Source organism: Oncorhynchus nerka, linkage group LG24, assembly GCF_034236695.1.
Source record: "Oncorhynchus nerka isolate Pitt River linkage group LG24, Oner_Uvic_2.0, whole genome shotgun sequence".
In the NCBI taxonomy this organism is placed as follows: domain Eukaryota; kingdom Metazoa; phylum Chordata; class Actinopteri; order Salmoniformes; family Salmonidae; genus Oncorhynchus; species Oncorhynchus nerka.
The window spans coordinates 82,375,738-82,394,578 of NC_088419.1; the positions used below are offsets into that span (position 1 = coordinate 82,375,738).

The window sequence follows — 18,841 nt, forward strand, 5'->3', positions numbered from 1 at the left end:
TAATCCAAGTTTATTATTTTAAAAGGCTAATTGATCATTAGAAAATCATTTTGAAATTATGTTAGCACAGCTGAAAACTTTTGTTCTGATTAAAGAAGCAATACAACTGGCATTCTTTAGACTAGTTGAGTATCTGGAGCATCAGCATTTGTGGGTTTGATTGCAGGCTCAAAATGGCCAGAAACAAAGACCTTTCTTCTGAACCTCGTCAGTCTATTCTTGTTCTGAGAAATGAAGGCTATTCCATGCGAGAAATTGCCAAGAAACTGAAGATCTCGTACAACGCTGTGTACTACTCCCTTGACAGAACAGCACAAACTGGCCGTAACCAAAATATAAAGAGGAGTGGGAGGCCCCGGTGCACAACTAAGCAAGAGGACAATACCATTAGAGTATCTAGCTTGAGAAACAGACACCTCACAAGTCCTCAACTGGCAGCTTCATTAAATAGTTAATAGAAGGCCAGCATCCTGGAGTCGCCTCTTCACTGTTGACGTTGAGACTGGTGTTTTGCGGGTACTATTTAATGAAGCTGCCTGTTGAGGACTTGTGAGGCTTCTGTTTCTCAGTTGTGCACCGGGGCCTCCCACTCCTCTTTCTACTTTGGTTAGAGCCAGTCTGTGCTGTTCTATGAAGGGAGTAGTACACAGCATTGTATGAGATATTCAGTGGCCTACAAATCATGTCCAATAAGGCTGTAACGTAACAAAATGTGGAAAAAACTCAAGGGGTCTGAATACTTCCCGAAGTATAACTCTGTGAAGCATTTATTTGGGCTGCAATTTCTGAGGCTGGTAACTCTAATGCAGCAGAGGTAACTCTGGATCTTCCTTTCGTGTGGCGGTCCTCATGAGTGCCAGTTTCATCATAACGCTTGATGGTTTTTGCGACTGCACTTGAAGAAACCTTCAAAGTTCTTTACATTTTCCCGGATTTACTGACTTTCATGTCTTAAAGTAATAATGCACTGTCATTTCTCTTTGCTTATTTTAGCTGTTCTTTCCATAATATGGACTTTGGTCTTTTACCAAATAGGGCTGTATATCTTCTGTATACCACCCCTACCTTGTCACAACACAACTGATTGACTCAAACGCATTAAGAAGGAAAGAAATTCCACAAATGAACTTTTAACAAGGCACACCTGTTAATTGAAATGCATTCCAGGTGACTACCTCATGAAGCTGGTTGAGAGAATGCCAAGTATGCAAATTTGTCATCAAAGCAAAGAGTGGCTACTTTGAAGAATCTCAAATATAAAATATATTTTGATTTGTTTAACACTTTTTTGGTTACTACATGATTACATATGTGTTATTTCACAGTTTTGATGTCTTCACTATTACGTCTTCACAGGAACAGGAGTGGAGAAATAGGCTCTGATGATTTCTTTCTTTTAACATCTTGAGAGAATGTGAGTGTGCAGTCTGTAGAGGTGCTATCTTTATCAGTATCATAAAAGTTGATAGAATTTCAAACACATAAAATATGCATCCAAGCCGAACTGACATCTTATCAGAAACATGATGGGTTGTTTTCACAGCTTTCTATTTCCTTACAACTGGTCCAACTGGAGCATTTTCTCCCTGGTCCCTAAACGTCCTTGCTCCATGAAAGAAGCAGAGATGACAGAGAAATCTTTACCAATGTCAATTTGAAGCATTCATTCAGTCGATTTATGACATTCTGGTGAGCGGGGGTTTATTTAGTCTTCTAGGGCAACATATAATGACAGGAGAGAAGCTGCATGTATCTAATTATAGACCAGTTGACTAGCAAATAGTCGACCAAAATGCTGGAAATTATAAACAGAAACATATCTAAATAAGGCTAAATAAATTCTGCACGGCCTGTCAAAAATAATCTGTTGTCTAACTGTAGCCTACAGCGCATTTTCTATAATAGAAGGTTAGGGTCGGTTGCGGGCCTCAGATGTTCACTTTATCACATATAGCAACTGCGGGTGTATGCGTGTGAACAAACAGCTGCTAGTGTGTGTGTGTGTGTGTGTGTGTGTGTGTCTGTGTGTGTCTGCACCTACTGTACCTCATCCTCTCATAGTCCTGTGCAGTAGAGAAGATCTTGGTCTCCCCTATGAGGATCTCAGAGAAGGGTCTGCAGCCGATGCGTTGTTTGTTGAAGCAAGGTACTGGACTCATGGTGACTGCCTTGACCACCAGGGGCTTGGAGTGTGGCAGGGAGGGCTTCTCTGATACCATACTGCACACATAGCCTATGTACCTGGAGAAGAGAGGCAGAGAATGTAAGGTTACAGACACTAAACTACCATAAGCACTGAGTACTATCTAAAAAATAAACATACATTGTCTTTGTACATGAATACAGAGGAGGGGATGTTTTTTGTGCTAGAAAATATCACAAAACTATCCATCTCAAAGTTACAGTATATACTTGAAATCATATTTTCTATGTCTACAGATTCTTGCAGAAAATCGTTTACTTTTTCAGTTTAGGGAAACACAACAGAACAAAAACCAAGATGAGGTTTGATTGCCACTGTCTTCATCCATCAGCCTCTCTGTCTGGGCTGAAGGATGAAGCAGTCTTTGTTATTATGAGAAGCAGCTGTGTGGCCAAGCGGCTGGCTGTGTTAGCGTGTGTGTGTGTGTGTGTGTGTGTGTGTGTGTGTGTGTGTGTGTGCGTGTTCGTGCTTGCATGTTGATTAATTGGCTGCTGTATATTTCTAGCACCTCGTTAGCATCGTGGCTAATGCGCCATGTACCACAACTCAGCCATCGGAAAATAAATAGGTTGATAAAGGATTTAGGAGAGTAATGCAGGGGGAGAAGGAAGGAGGAGGGAGCTAGGTTTTTAAGTTCATCCATCATCTAAAAATAACAAAGTCAAAGTCATGGAGGTGAAGACTGTTTATGTGTTTAATCTTTTTCTCCTGTTTTCCACTGCAATGAACAGCAATCAATATAAACACACACACACACAGACCCCACAAACACGCCCCCTGTGTTGTCCTACCTCCGGTGCGAGGGCCAGAGGCCAGAGCCGGGTCTCTTGGCGCTGAGCAGCTGCATGGCGGGCACTGGGTTGGAGAAGAGGTGGCAGAAGCAGAACATGGCACAGACCAGCACACCCGACGGAGCACGGCCGTCCTTAAGGAGGGCACAGACAGTCAGTAGATAGTAGATACACATAGACAAAACTAGCAAGCGAACAGCAACATGCCAACATAAACCGTTATGTGGGATAACTAACAGAAGAGAAGGAAGCTGCAGCAAGCTTACAGTACTTCAATTTACACAACTCAATGCATTGCAAAAAAAGGCAGTATAGTCTTTATGATTCCTATAAGCTATGATAGTCTTTATGATTCCTATAAGCTAGGATAGTGTTTATGATTCCTATGAGCTAGGATAGTCTTTATGATTCCTATAAGCTATGATAGTGTTTATGATTCCTATGAGCTAGGATAGTCTTTATGATTCTTATAAGCTAGGATAGTCTTTATGATCCTCAGGGATAGTCTTTATGATTCCTATAAGCTAGGATAGTGTTTATGATTCCTATGAGCTAGGATAGTCTTTATGATTCCTATAAGCTATGATAGTGTTTATGATTCCTATGAGCTAGGATAGTCTTTATGATTCTTATAAGCTAGGATAGTCTTTATGATCCTCAGAAGCTAGGATAGTCTTTATGATTCCTATAAGCTAGGATAGTGTTTATGATTCCTATGAGCTAGGATAGTCTTTATGATTCTTATAAGCTAGGATAGTCTTTATGATTCCTATGAGCTAGGAAGTCTTTATGATTCCTATGATAGTCTTTATGATTCCTATAAGCTAGGATAGTCTTTATGATTCCTATGAGCTAGGATAGTCTTTATGATTCCTATAAGCTAGGATAGTGTTTATGATTCCTATGAGCTAGGATAGTCTTTATGATTCTTATAAGCTAGGATAGTCTTTATGATTCTCAGAAGCTAGGATAGTCTTTATGATTCCTATAAGCTAGGATAGTCTTTATGATTCTTAGAAGCTAGGATAGTCTTTATGATTCTTAGAAGCTAGGATAGTGTTTATGATTCTTAGAAGCTTTAGGATTCCTATAAGCTAGGATAGTCTTTATGATTCCTATAAGCTAGGATAGTGTTTATGATTCCTATAAGCTAGGATAGTCTTTATGATTCTTATAAGCTAGGATAGTCTTTATGATTCTTAGAAGCTAGGATAGTCTTTATGATTCCTATAAGCTAGGATAGTCTTTATGATTCCTATAGAATAGTCTTTATGATTCCTATAAGCTAGGATAGTGTTTATGATTCCTATAAGCTAGGATAGTCTTTATGATTCCTATAGGATAGCTAGGATAGTGTTTTTATGATTCCTATAAGCTAGGATAGTCTTTATGATTCCTATAAGCTAGGATAGTGTTTATGATTCCTATGAGCTAGGATAGTCTTTATGATTCTTATAAGCAAGGATAGTCTTTATGATTCTTAGATGCTAGGTTAGTCTTTATGATTCCTATAAGCTAGGATAGTCTTTATGATTCTTAGAAGCTAGGATAGTCTTTATGATTCTTAGAAGCTAGGATAGTGTTTATGATTCCTATAAGCTAGGATAGTGTTTATGATTCCTATAAGCTAGGATAGTCTTTATGATTCCTATAAGCTAGGATAGTCTTTATGATTCCTATAAGCTAGGATAGTGTTTATGATTCCTATAAGCTAGGATAGTCTTTATGATTCTTAGAAGCTAGGATAGTGTTTATGATTCCTATAAGCTAGGATAGTCTTTATGATTCTTAGAAGCTAGGATAGTGTTTATGATTCCTATAAGCTAGGATAGTCTTTATGATTCCTATAAGCTAGGATAGTCTTTATGATTCCTCAGAAGCTAGGATAGTCTTTATGATTCCTATAGAGCTAGGATAGTCTTTATGATTCCTATAAACTAGGATAGTCTTTATGATTCTTATAAGCTAGGATAGTCTTTATGATTCCTATAAGCTAGGATAGTCTTTATGATTCCTATAAGCTAGGATAGTCTTTATGATTCTTATAAGCTAGGATAGTCTTTATGATTCCTATAAGCTAGGATAGTCTTTATGATTCTTATAAGCTAGGATAGTCTTTATGATTCTTAGCTAGGATAGTCTTTATGATTCCTATAAGCTAGATAGTGTTTATGATTCCTATAAGCTAGGATAGTCTTTATGATTCTTATCAGCTAGGATAGTCTTTATGATTCCTATAAGCTAGGATAGTCTTTATGATTCTTATAAGCTAGGATAGTCTTTATGATTCCTATAAGCTAGGATAGTCTTTATGATTCCTTAAGCTAGGATAGTGTTTATGATTCTATGAGCTAGGATAGTCTTTATGATTCCTATAAGCTAGGATAGTCTTTATGATTTCTTAGATAAGCTCTTTATGGCTAGATAGTCTTTATGATTCTTAGAAGCTAGGATAGTCTTTATGATTCTTAGAAGCTAGGATAGTGTTTATGATTCCTATAAGCTAGGATAGTCTTTATGATTCCTATAAGCTAGGATAGTCTTTATGATTCTTAGAAGCTAGGATAGTGTTTATGATTCCTATAAGCTAGGATAGTCTTTATGATTCTTAGAAGCTAGGATAGTGTTTATGATTCCTATAAGCTAGGATAGTCTTTATGATTCCTATAAGCTAGGATAGTGTTTATGATTCCTATAAGCTAGGATAGTCTTTATGATTCCTATAAGCTAGGATAGTCTTTATGATTCCTATAAACTAGGATAGTCTTTATGATTCTTAGAAGCTAGGGTAGTCTTTATGATTCTTAGAAGCTAGGATAGTCTTTATGATTCCTATAAGCTAGGATAGTCTTTATGATTCTTCGAAGCTAGGAAAGTCTTTATGATCCTCAGAAGCTAGGATAGTCTTTATGATTCCTATGAGCTAGGATAGTCTTTATGATTCCTATAAACTAGGAAGGTCTTTATGATTCCTATAAGCTAAGATAGTCTTTATGATTCCTATACGCTAATATAGATAGCCTTTAAGATTTCTTTAAGCTAGGATAGTCTTTATGATTCTTAGAAGCTAGGATAGTCTTTATGATTTATATAAACTAGGTTAGTCTTTATGATTCCTATAAGCTAGGATAGTCTTTATGATCCTCAGAAGCTAGGATAGTCTTTATGATTCCTATGAGCTAGGATAGTCTTTATGATTCCTATAAACTAGGATACTCTTTATGATTCCTATACACTAGTCTTTATGATTCCTATAAGCTATAGTCTTTATGATTCCTATAAGCTAGGATAGTTTTATGATTCCTATGAGCTAGGATAGTCTTTATGATTCCTATAAGCTAGGATAGTCTTTATGATTCTTAGAAGCTAGGATAGTCTTTATGATTCTTAGAAGCTAGGATAGTCTTTATGATTCTTAGAAGCTAGGATATGATATGATTCCTATAAGCTAGCATGGTCTTTATGATTCCTATCAGCTAGGATAGTCTTTGTTTATGATTCCTATTCTTAAGCTCTTTATGATTCCTATAGCGAGGATAGTCTTTATGATTCCTTTTTAGCTCGGAAGCTATAAGCTAGGATAGTCTTTATGATTTCTATAAGCTAGGATAGTCTTTATGATTCCTATAAGCTAGGATAGTCTTTATGATTCTTAGAAGCTAGGATAGTGTTTATGATTCCTATAAGCTAGGATAGTCTTTATGATTCCTAAGCTAGGATAGTGTTTATGATTCCTGTAAGCTAGGATAGTCTTTATGATTCCTATAAGCTAGGATAGTCTTTATGATTCTTATGAAGCTAGGATAGTGTTTATGATTCCTATAAGCTAGGATAGTCTTTATGATTCTTAGAAGCTATAGTGTTTAGATTCTATAAGCTAGGATAGTCTTTATGATTCCTATAAGCTAGGATAGTCTTTATGATTCCTATAAGCTTAGGATAGTCTTTATGATTCTTAGAAGCTAGGGTAGTCTTTATGATTCTTATAGTCTTTATGATTCCTATAAGCTAGGATAGTCTTTATGATTCTTAGAAGCTATGATAGTCTTTATGATTCTTCGAAGCTAGGAAAGTCTTTATGATCCTCAGAAGCTAGGATAGTCTTTATGATTCCTATGAGCTAGGATAGTCTTTATGATTCCTATAAACTAGGAAGGTCTTTATGATTCCTATAAGCTAAGATAGTCTTTATGATTCCTATACGCTAATATAGATAGCCTTTAAGATTTCTTTAAGCTAGGATAGTCTTTATGATTCTTAGAAGCTAGGATAGTCTTTATGATTTATATAAACTAGGTTAGTCTTTATGATTCCTATAAGCTAGGATAGTCTTTATGATCCTCAGAAGCTAGGATAGTCTTTATGATTCCTATGAGCTAGGATAGTCTTTATGATTCCTATAAGCTAGGATAGTCTTTATGATTCCTATAAGCTAGGATAGTGTTTATGATTCCTATGAGCTAGGATAGTCTTTATGATTCTTATAAGCTAGGATAGTCTTTATGATCCTCAGAAGCTAGGATAGTCTTTATGATTCCTATAAGCTAGGATAGTCTTTATGATTCCTATGAGCTAGGATAGTCTTTATGATTCCTATAAGCTAGGATAGTGTTTATGATTCCTATAAGCTAGGATAGTCTTTATGATTCTTAGAAGCTAGGATAGTGTTTATGATTCCTATAAGCTAGGATAGTCTTTATGATTCCTATAAGCTAGGATAGTGTTTATGATTCCTGTAAGCTAGGATAGTCTTTATGATTCTTAGAAGCTAGGATAGTGTTTATGATTCCTATAAGCTAGGATAGTCTTTATGATTCTTAGAAGCTAGGATAGTGTTTATGATTCCTATAAGCTAGGATAGTCTTTATGATTCCTATAAGCTAGGATAGTGTTTATGATTCCTATAAGCTAGGATAGTCTTTATGATTCTTAGAAGCTAGGGTAGTCTTTATGATTCTTAGAAGCTAGGATAGTCTTTATGATTCCTATAAGCTAGGATAGTCTTTATGATTCTTAGAAGCTATGATAGTCTTTATGATTCTTCGAAGCTAGGAAAGTCTTTATGATCCTCAGAAGCTAGGATAGTCTTTATGATTCCTATGAGCTAGGATAGTCTTTATGATTCCTATAAACTAGGAAGGTCTTTATGATTCCTATAAGCTAAGATAGTCTTTATGATTCCTATACGCTAATATAGATAGCCTTTAAGATTTCTTTAAGCTAGGATAGTCTTTATGATTCTTAGAAGCTAGGATAGTCTTTATGATTTATATAAACTAGGTTAGTCTTTATGATTCCTATAAGCTAGGATAGTCTTTATGATCCTCAGAAGCTAGGATAGTCTTTATGATTCCTATGAGCTAGGATAGTCTTTATGATTCCTATAAGCGAGGATAGTCTTTATGATTCCTATAAGCTAGGATAGTGTTTATGATTCCTATGAGCTAGGATAGTCTTTATGATTCTTATAAGCTAGGATAGTCTTTATGATCCTCAGAAGCTAGGATAGTCTTTATGATTCCTATAAGCTAGGATAGTCTTTATGATTCCTATGAGCTAGGATAGTCTTTATGATTCCTATAAGCTAGGATAGTATTTATGATTCCTATAAGCTAGGATAGTCTTTATGATTCTTAGAAGCTAGGATAGTGTTTATGATTCCTATAAGCTAGGATAGTCTTTATGATTCCTATAAGCTAGGATAGTGTTTATGATTCCTGTAAGCTAGGATAGTCTTTATGATTCCTATAAGCTAGGATAGTCTTTATGATTCCTATAAGCTAGGATAGTGTTTATGATTCCTGTAAGCTAGGATAGTCTTTATGATTCCTATAAGCTAGGATAGTCTTTATGATTCCTATAAGCTAGGATAGTCTTTATGATTCTTAGAAGCTAGGGTAGTCTTTATGATTCTTAGAAGCTAGGATAGTCTTTATGATTCCTATAAGCTAGGATAGTCTTTATGATTCTTCGAAGCTAGGAAAGTCTTTATGATCCTCAGAAGCTAGGATAGTCTTTATGATTCCTATGAGCTAGGATAGTCTTTATGATTCCTATAAACTAGGAAGGTCTTTATGATTCCTATAAGCTAAGATAGTCTTTATGATTCCTATACGCTAATATAGATAGCCTTTAAGATTTCTTTAAGCTAGGATAGTCTTTATGATTCTTAGAAGCTAGGATAGTCTTTATGATTTATATAAACTAGGTTAGTCTTTATGATTCCTATAAGCTAGGATAGTCTTTATGATCCTCAGAAGCTAGGATAGTCTTTATGATTCCTATGAGCTAGGATAGTCTTTATGATTCCTATAAACTAGGATACTCTTTATGATTCCTATACACTAGGATAGTCTTTATGATTCCTATAAGCGAGGATAGTCTTTATGATTCCTATAAGCTAGGATAGTTTTATGATTCCTATGAGCTAGGATAGTCTTTATGATTCCTATAAGCTAGGATAGTCTTTATGATTCTTAGAAGCTAGGATAGTCTTTATGATTCTTAGAAGCTAGGATATGATATGATTCCTATAAGCTAGCATAGTCTTTATGATTCCTATCAGCTAGGATAGTCTTTGTGATTCCTATAAGCTAGGATGGTCTTTATGATTCCTATAAGCTATGATAGTCTTCATGATTCTTAGAAGCTAGGACGGTCTTTATGATTCCTATAAGCGAGGATAGTCTTTATGATTCCTATAAGCTAGGATAGTCTTTATGATTTCTATAAGCTAGGGTAGTCTTTATGATTCCTATAAGCTAGGATAGTCTTTATGATTCTTAGAAGCTAGGATAGTGTTTATGATTCCTATAAGCTAGGATAGTCTTTATGATTCCTATAAGCTAGGATAGTCTTTATGATTCTTAGAAGCTAGGATAGTGTTTATGATTCCTATAAACTAGGATAGTATTTATGATTCTTAGAAGCTAGGATAGTGTTTATGATTCCTATAAGCTAGGATAGTCTTTATGATTCCTATAAGCTAGGATAGTGTTTATGATTCCTGTAAGCTAGGATAGTCTTTATGATTCCTATAAGCTAGGATAGTCTTTATGATTCCTATAAGCTAGGATAGTCTTTATGATTCTTAGAAGCTAGGGTAGTCTTTATGATCCTCAGAAGCTAGGATAGTCTTTATGATTCCTATGAGCTAGGATAGTCTTTATGATTCCTATAAACTAGGAAGGTCTTTATGATTCCTATAAGCTAAGATAGTCTTTATGATTCCTATACGCTAATATAGATAGCCTTTAAGATTTCTTTAAGCTAGGATAGTCTTTATGATTCTTAGAAGCTAGGATAGTCTTTATGATTTATATAAACTAGGTTAGTCTTTATGATTCCTATAAGCTAGGATAGTCTTTATGATCCTCAGAAGCTAGGATAGTCTTTATGATTCCTATGAGCTAGGATAGTCTTTATGATTCCTATAAACTAGGATACTCTTTATGATTCCTATACACTAGGATAGTCTTTATGATTCCTATAGGATAGTTTTATGATTCCTATGAGCTAGGATAGTCTTTATGATTCCTATAAGCTAGGATAGTCTTTATGATTCTTAGAAGCTAGGATAGTCTTTATGATTCCTATGAGCTAGGATAGTCTTTATGATTCCTATCAGCTAGGATAGTCTTTGTGATTCCTATAAGTCTTTCTTTATGATTCCTATAAGCTATGATAGTCTTCATGATTCTTAGAAGCTAGGTCTTTATGATTCTTAGAAGCTAGGATAGATTTATGATTCCTATAAGCTAGCTATAGTCTTTATGATTCCTATCTTTATGATTCTAGGATAGATTCTTTGTGATTCTTTATATTCCTATAAGCTAGGATAGTCTTTATGATTCTATAAGCTAGGATAGTCTTTATGATTCTTAGAAGCTAGGAGCTAGGTAGTGTTTATGATTCCTATAAGCTAGGATAGTCTTTATGATTCCTATTTAGCTATAAGCTAGATAGTCTTTATGGGAGTCTTTATGATTCTAGGCTAGGATAGTCTTTATGATTCCTAGAAGCTAGGATAAGCCTATGTTGTGATAGTCTTTATGATTCAGGGTAGTCTTTATGATTCCTATAAGCTAGGATAGTCTTTATGATTCTTTATGATCCTAGGATAGTCTTTAAGCTTTATGATTCCTAGATTCCTATAAGCTAAGATAGTCTTTATGATTCCTATAAGCTAATATAGATAGCCTTTAGATTTCTTTATGATTCTTTATGATTCCTATAAGCTAGGATAGTCTTTATGATTCCTATAAGCTAGGGTAGTCTTTATGATTCCTATAAGCGAGGATAGTCTTTATGATTCTTAGAAGCTAGGATAGTCTTTATGATTCTTAGAAGCTAGGGCCCTTCCATGTTCTCTGTGCATGGCCAATATTTTTGGTTTCAATCCCACGTCGCTCCAATATCACTAAACAGGGACTCTTCACACAGAGTTTGTCTGTCACTAACTGCTGCCACAGTATCTAAATATAACTTGTGTCTCTTTTGCTTAAGAAAGTTATACAGTTATAAATACATCTGGTTGAGGTAAAGTTAAGATCATAAAACTGGGCCAAGTATTTCTAAGAAAGCAACATTCTTCCTTCAGCACAAAACGTTGAGGAAGACATTTGAGGAACTCTCATATAAACTAAAAGTAATTGCTCAACACAGATGAACTTGCCAACCACAATGAAATCACATACAAAAAGATGGAAAGCATTACATTCCAGTCATAGTGTACTGTAGTACATAACTAAAAACATGTACAGTATACTTTAAAGCGTGTACAGTATACTTTGAAACATGTACAGTATACTTTGAAATATGTACAGTATACTTTTCCCTAATTATTTTGCTACAGCAAATGGACAGGACCAGGACTTTTATTATATACTATTCTACTGTAGTCTATACTTCCCTCTTGAATACAGAGAACATCTGTCTTTGCTTAAGGTCTGCAATGCCAGTGAAAGAGCTCAGTGGAAACTAAAGCTGAAACAGAAACAATTGGAGCAGTATTCCAAGCTGTGTTTCACTTGGACCCCAGGCAGTCCCACAAACCCAGAATAAACCCAGGACAACCCAGGATGGTAGAGAGGCAACAACGAGAGGGGGAGGAGGAGGAGGAGATGGAAGGAGAATGGAGTGAGAGGAATGTTGTGTAAACAAGAAAGAAGTGAGGATGAGTGTGAATGATGGTTCTCAGGACCGAGGCAACAATAAGAGGGGGGAAAGAAGAGGTAGGAGATGGAGGGAGAAAGGAGAAGAGAAAGGAATGGTGTGTAAACAAGAGACGAGGAACAGAGGAAAAAGGACAGAGTGAAGAATGTGAATGAACACTCCTGTGGGTCTCATCTTACCGAGCAGGTGATGACACACACATTCTTGGGGTTCTGTTTGAGCCAGTTGTGCATGTTCTTACACACTGCAAACAGGTTGTGCAGGCTGGGAGCCTGGCGGGATGGCCAGTTACACTCTGAGACCTGGAAATGGGAGGGGAGGGGGTAAGAGAGATGCGGAGGGGAGAGAGAAGAGGGGTGAAGAGAGAGAGAGAGAGAGGGGGGAGAGAGAGAGGGAGGGAGGGGATGAGGGAGTGGGAAAGAGAGAGGGGGAGTAAGAGAGTGGTGGGAGTAAGAGGGTGGTGGGAGAAGAGGGGAGGAGAGAGAGAGAGAGAGAGAGAGAGAGGGGGAGAGAGAGAGGGAGGGAGGGGGATGAGGGAGTGGGAAAGAGAGAGGGGGAGTAAGAGAGTGGGGGAGTAAGAGAGTGGTGGGAGTAAGAGGGTGGTGGGAGAAGAGGGGAGGAGAGAGAGAGAGAGAGAGAGAGAGAGAGAGAGAGAGAGACAGAGACAGACAGACAGACAGACAGACAGACAGACAGACAGACAGACAGACAGACAGACAGACAGACAGACAGACAGACAGACAGACAGACAGACAGACAGACAGGAGAACGATTATAAGTAACGTCCTTGCAGTGAAAGCAACAGGTGCACAAATCACAAGTTACCATGATGAGTCATGTAATTATAATGACTTTAACAGACAAAAAAATATGGATGAATCCATCGATGACACCCCCCCATTGTTTCCTATGAGAATGCTCAGTGGCGCATTTGATGATCAGGAAGTGTCATTTCAGTGTGTCGCCATCTTTCTACATGGAGGAGTTTTTGGAAACATTGCATGCGCAGTTTGTACAACTTTAGGAAGTGAGGTTGCAGGCTAGCTCAGTACTGCCACCTCTCATGGAATATCTCAAGTTGTAGGCCAACCAGGGTACTGCAGGCTGCCATTAACAACTAAATTATCCTTATAACTTCGTCTGTGTGGGATTTCAAAGTAATCGGTTCAAAGACATACATCTGGTGAAATACAACAAATGATTTGTTACATGATTGTGTTCTAATTTTCTTTTTATATCCATATATCCGAATATTGACCACAAAGAGCGCCATTTCCCCATTCACTACCCCTGTCTGCATATTATGTCCTGAATCTATTCTACCACGGCTAGAAATCTGCTACTCTCTGTCCCCAACGCACTAAACGACCAGTTTTGAAAGCCTTTAGCCGTACCCTCATCCTACTCCTCCTCTGTTCCTCGGGTGATGTGGAGTTTAACCCAGGCACTGCGTGTCCCCAGGCACTCTCATTTGTTGACTGTAATAGAAAAAGCCTTAGTTTCATGCATGTTAACATCAGAAGCCTCCTCCCTAAGTTTGTTTTACTCACTGCTTTAGCACACTCCGCCAACCCTGATGTCCTTGCCATGTCTAAATCCTGGCTTAGGAAGGTCACCAAAAATTCAAAAAGATTTCCATACCCAACTACAACATTTTCCATCAAGATAGAACTGCCAAAGGGCGAGGAGTTGCAATACACTGCAGAGATAGCTTGCAAAGTTCTGTCATACTTTCCAGGTCTATGCCCAAACAGTTCGAGCATCTAATTTAGAAAATTAATCTCTCCAGAAATAAGTCTCTCACCGTTGCCGCCTGTTATAGACCCCCCTCAGCTCCCAGCTGTGCCCTGGACACCATATGTGAATTGATTGCCCCTAATCTATCTTCAGAGTTCGTTCTGTTAGGTGACCTAAACTGGGATATGCTTAACACCCCGGCAGTCCTACAAGGTAAAATAGATGCCCTCAATCTCACACAAATTATCAAGGAACCCACCAGGTACAACCCTAAATCCGTAAACATGGGCACTCTCATAGATATTATCCTGACCAACTTGCCCTCCAAATACATCTCTGCTGTTTTCAATCAGGATCTCAGCGATCACTGCCTCATTGCCTGCATCCACTATGGGTCCACGGTCAAACGACCACCCTTCATCACTGTCAAATGCTCCCTAAAACACTTCTGCGAGCAGGCCTTTCTAATTGACCTGGCCCGGGTATCCTGGAAGGATATTGACCTCATCCCGTCAGTAGAGGATGCCTGGTCGTTCTTTAAAAGTCATTTTCTCACCATCTTAAATAGCCTGTAAAATGTAGAACTAAGAACAGATGGGTCACTCCAGACCTGACTGCCCTTGACCAGCACAAAAACATCCTGTGGCAGACTGCAATAGCATCAAACAGTCCCTGTGATATGCAACTCTTTCAGGGAAGTCAGGAACCAATATACACAGTCAGTCGGGAAAGCAAAGGCTAGTGTTTTCAAACAGAAATTTGCATCCTGAAGCTCTAACTCCAAAAAGTTTTGGGACACTGTAAAGTCCATGGAGAACAAGAGCACCTTCTCCCAGCTGCCCACTGCTCTGAGGCTTGGTAACACGGTCACCACCAATAAATCCATGATAATCTAAAATTTCAATAAGCATTTCTCTATGGCTGGCCATGCTATAAATACCTAGGTGTCTGGCTAGACTGTAAACTCTCCTTCCATACTCATATTTTTTAGGCTACCCTGCCGCCATCTTCAATCCAAAATCAAATCTAGAATCGGATTTCTATTTCGCAACAAAGCCTCTTTCACTCATGCCGCCAAACTTAACCTGGTAAAACTGACTATACTACCGATTCTCGACTTTGGCGATGTCATCTACAAAATAGCTTCAAACACTCTACTCAGCAAACTGGATGAAGTCTATCACAGTGCCATCCGTTTTGTTACCAAATCACCTTATACCACCCACCACTGCGACCTGTATGCTCTAGTCGGCTGGCCCTCGCTACATACTCATCGCCAGACCCACTGGCTCCAGGTCATCTATAAGTCTATGCTAGGTAAACCTCTGCCTTATCTCAGTTCACTGGTCACGATAACAATACCCACCCGTAGCACACGTTCCAGCAGGTATACCTTAATGATCATCCCCAAAGTCAACACCTCTTTGGCCGCCTTTCCTTCCAGTTCTCTGCTGCCAATGACTGGAACGATTTGCAAAAATCGCTGAAGCTGGAGACTTTTATTTCCCTCACTAACTTTAAACATCAACTATCTGAGCAGCTAACCGATCGCTGCAGCTGTACATAGTCCATCAGTAAATAGCCCACCCAATCCCATCCCCATATTGTTTTTATTTACTTTTCTGCTCTTTTGCACACCAGTATCTCTACTTGCACATCATCATCTGCTCATTTATCACTCCAGTGTTAATCTGCTAAATTGTAATTATTTCGCTACTATGGTCAATTTATTGCCTACCTCCTCACGCCATTTGCACACACTGTATATAGACTTTTTTTCTATTTTGTTATTGACTGTACACTTGTTAATTCCATGTGTAACTCTGTGTTGTTATTTGTGTCGCACTGCTTTTCTTTATCTTGGCCAGGTTGCAGTTGTAAATAAGAACTTGTTTTCAACTAGCTTACCTGGTTAAGTAAAGGTGAAATCATTTTTTTTTTAATAAACTATAATGTGGATCCTGTTTTCTGGAAACGGTACCATGGTCGGCCATCCACTTGAACTCCTAAATGCGAGGGGTTCTCCCCTGGTGCGTGTGTGTAATGAAAAAGGGGTGATAATGGTAGACCCCTCAGGAAACCAACACTCGACCCCTCTGTTGTAAAAAAAACCTCTGATGTAAAAAACTACAGACCAGTATCCTTTCTTTCCTTTCCAAAACACTTGAGCGTGCTGTCTCTGACCAACTCTCTCAGAATGATCTTCTTCACCCTAACCAGTCAGGCTTCAAGAAGGGTCACTCAACTGAGACTGCTCTTCTCTGTCACTGTCACGCCCTGACCATAGAGAGCCTTTTATTCTGTATGGTGGTTAGGTCGGGGTGTAACTAGGGTGGGTTATCTTGGTTATTGTATGTCTATTTTGGCCTGATATGGTTCCCAATCAGAGACAGCTGTTTATTGTTGTCTCTGATTGTGGATCATATTTAGGCAGCCATTTCCCCCACTGTGTTTTGTGGGAACTTGTTTTTGTGTTGTTGCCTGGGAGCACTGCATTTACTGCACGTTTCGTTTTTTTGTTTATTGTTTTGTGAGTTTCATTTAATAAACTTGTGGAACTCTACGTACGCTGCGCCTTGGTCCGACATTCATTATAACGATCGTGACAGTCACGGAGGCTCTCTGCTCTGCTAAAGCTGACTCTCTCTCCTCTGCTCTCATCTTCCTAGATCAATCTGCTGCCTTCCACACGGTGAACCATCTGATCCTCCTTTCCACCCTCTCAGGGCTGGGTGGCTCAGGCTCTGCACACTCCTGGATGTCATCCTACCTGGTCGCTCCTACCAGGTTACGTGGAGAGGATCTGTGTCTGCACCACGTGCTCTCACTACTGGTGTTCCCTAGGGCTCGGTTCTAGGCCCTCTCCTCTTTATTCTTTACAACTCTTTTCTCAACTCCATCATATCCTCTCATGGTCTCTCCTATAATTGCTAGGTAGATGACACTCAACTACTTCTCATTCCCCCCTTCTGACACCCACGTGGCAACATACATCTCTGCGTGCCTGGCAGATACCTCAGCTTGGATGTCGGCCCACCATCTCAAGCTCAACCTCGACAAGACGGAGCTACTCTTCCTCCCGGGAAAGGCCTCTCCAAAACCTCTCCATCACGGTTGACAACTCCATGGTGTCCCCCTCCAAGAGTGTAAAGAACCAAAGCTTGAACCTGGACAACACCCTGTCATTCTCTGCGAACATCAAAGCAGTGACTCGCTCCTGCAGGTTCATGCTCCACAACATCTGTACAACCTTTCTTCACACAGGAAGCGGCGCAGGTCCTAATCCAGACACTAGTCATATCCCGTCGGGACTACTGCAACTCCTGAGTGGCGCAGCGGTCTAAGGCATTGTATCTCTGCGCAAGAGGCGTCACTACAGTCCCTGGTTTGAATCCAGGCTGTATCACATCTGGCCGTGATTGGGTGTTCCATAGGGCGATGCACAATTAGCCCAGCGTCGTCAAGGTTTGCCTGGGGTAGGCCGTCACTGTAAATAAGAATTTGTTCTTAACTGACTTGCCTAGTTTAATAAAGGTTAAAAAATATAAATGTAACTAGTAGAAAGAGGAGGAAGGGAAGCACTACTAAGGTACACAATAGTACATTTAGGTAGATAGAAGGTACTCTTTGGTAAAAGGGGTAAATTGGTCATCAAAAAGAAAGGAGGACCAAGGCACTGTATGTATGGATGTTCAATAGAAACAAAGTTTTACGTGTCAGATTTTTAAAACTTTGTTTCTATTGAACATGCCATACAAATAAAGGCATTTTAATTAATTTAATGAAGAATTACCAGTCTTCTAATTTCCCCCCAACAATAACAAAGTGCACATCTTTTCCAACTAGCACTGACTTTGCTGATAACTTCTTTATTGAGGAAGAATGTACTCACTACGACTGTGTTATGTGGTGGTCTCAACTAGCTATATTAAGATGAATGCACTAACTGTATCTAACTTATCTGGATAAGAGTGTTTGCTAAATGACTAACATGTCAATGTAAAATGTAACTGCTGGTGTCTTGGTGACCCATAAACTGAATGGAGCGATTTAACCAGATTAATTCCAAGGATAACATCTAGTCATTGAACAGTAAATCAGTTGAAGTGGGAAGCTGACATAGTAGTGACTGGAGTCTCACAGTGAGAGAAACTGAGCCATGTCTTTACCCTCCAAGTTCAGTCTTTGATTCGGATTTAGGTCTATGCATAGGACAATGCACTTTCACAGTGTTCAGTGGGTATGCTATGTTTGCCATGAAACACAATACCTGGTGCCAATGGCACGTGTCAAACTCATTCCAAGGAGGGCCTAGAGTCTGCGGGTTTTCGCTCCACCCTTGTACTTGATTTATGGATTAAGGTCAGTAATTAGTAAGGAACTCCCTTCACCTGGTTGTCTAGTTAATTGAAAGTAAAAACCACAAACCTGCAGACTCTCGGCCCTCCATGGAATGAGTCTGACACCTGGGCTATGGGTAATGTGTTGTAATGTATTATAAATCATTGCATACATGTTGGCATAGTGTGTTTTAGCATTACCGTATAACAGAGAGTGACTGAACTGAGGCTAAGTATAGTATCTCTGTGTGTTGATCTTGGTAGGCCTTGGTAGACCTCCATCTCGTGCTCTCTGTCTCACCCGGTTGGAGAACTTTGCGCCTCGGTAGTTGCGCTGTGACAGGTTGAAGACAGTGTAGTGGTCAGCGTGCCGTGAGTCCAGAAAGGAGCGCATATCCTCCACATGGTTCTGGTTGCCGATCTGCAATGCCTCTGCAGGATATGACATCACTAGCAGGGGACAGAGAGGGAGACATTGGCAGGGGACAGAGATGGAGACATTGGAAAAAGATTGAGAGGGAGACATATGGGCTATCCCAGTCACCATAGAGGTGATGATGAGGCATGCCAGGATATACAGTACTATGCTATTATTA

General features: G+C 38.9%; 1 protein-coding gene across 5 annotated transcripts in view; it reads right to left on the reverse strand.

The window, feature by feature from the left end:
* The window catches only part of dnajc6 (DnaJ (Hsp40) homolog, subfamily C, member 6), a 72,284-nt gene that overhangs the window by 17,789 nt on the left and 35,654 nt on the right, over positions 1-18,841 (reverse strand). For all 5 annotated transcript variants that reach the window (XM_065009210.1, XM_065009209.1, XM_065009208.1 and 2 more), the window contains 4 exons: positions 18,547-18,695; positions 12,348-12,470; positions 2,995-3,128; positions 2,047-2,241 (listed from right to left, as the gene is read on the reverse strand). In XM_065009210.1, the coding sequence (XP_064865282.1) occupies positions 2,047-2,241; positions 2,995-3,128; positions 12,348-12,470; positions 18,547-18,695 (601 nt within the window). The remainder of the gene's footprint in view (positions 1-2,046; positions 2,242-2,994; positions 3,129-12,347; positions 12,471-18,546; positions 18,696-18,841) is intronic.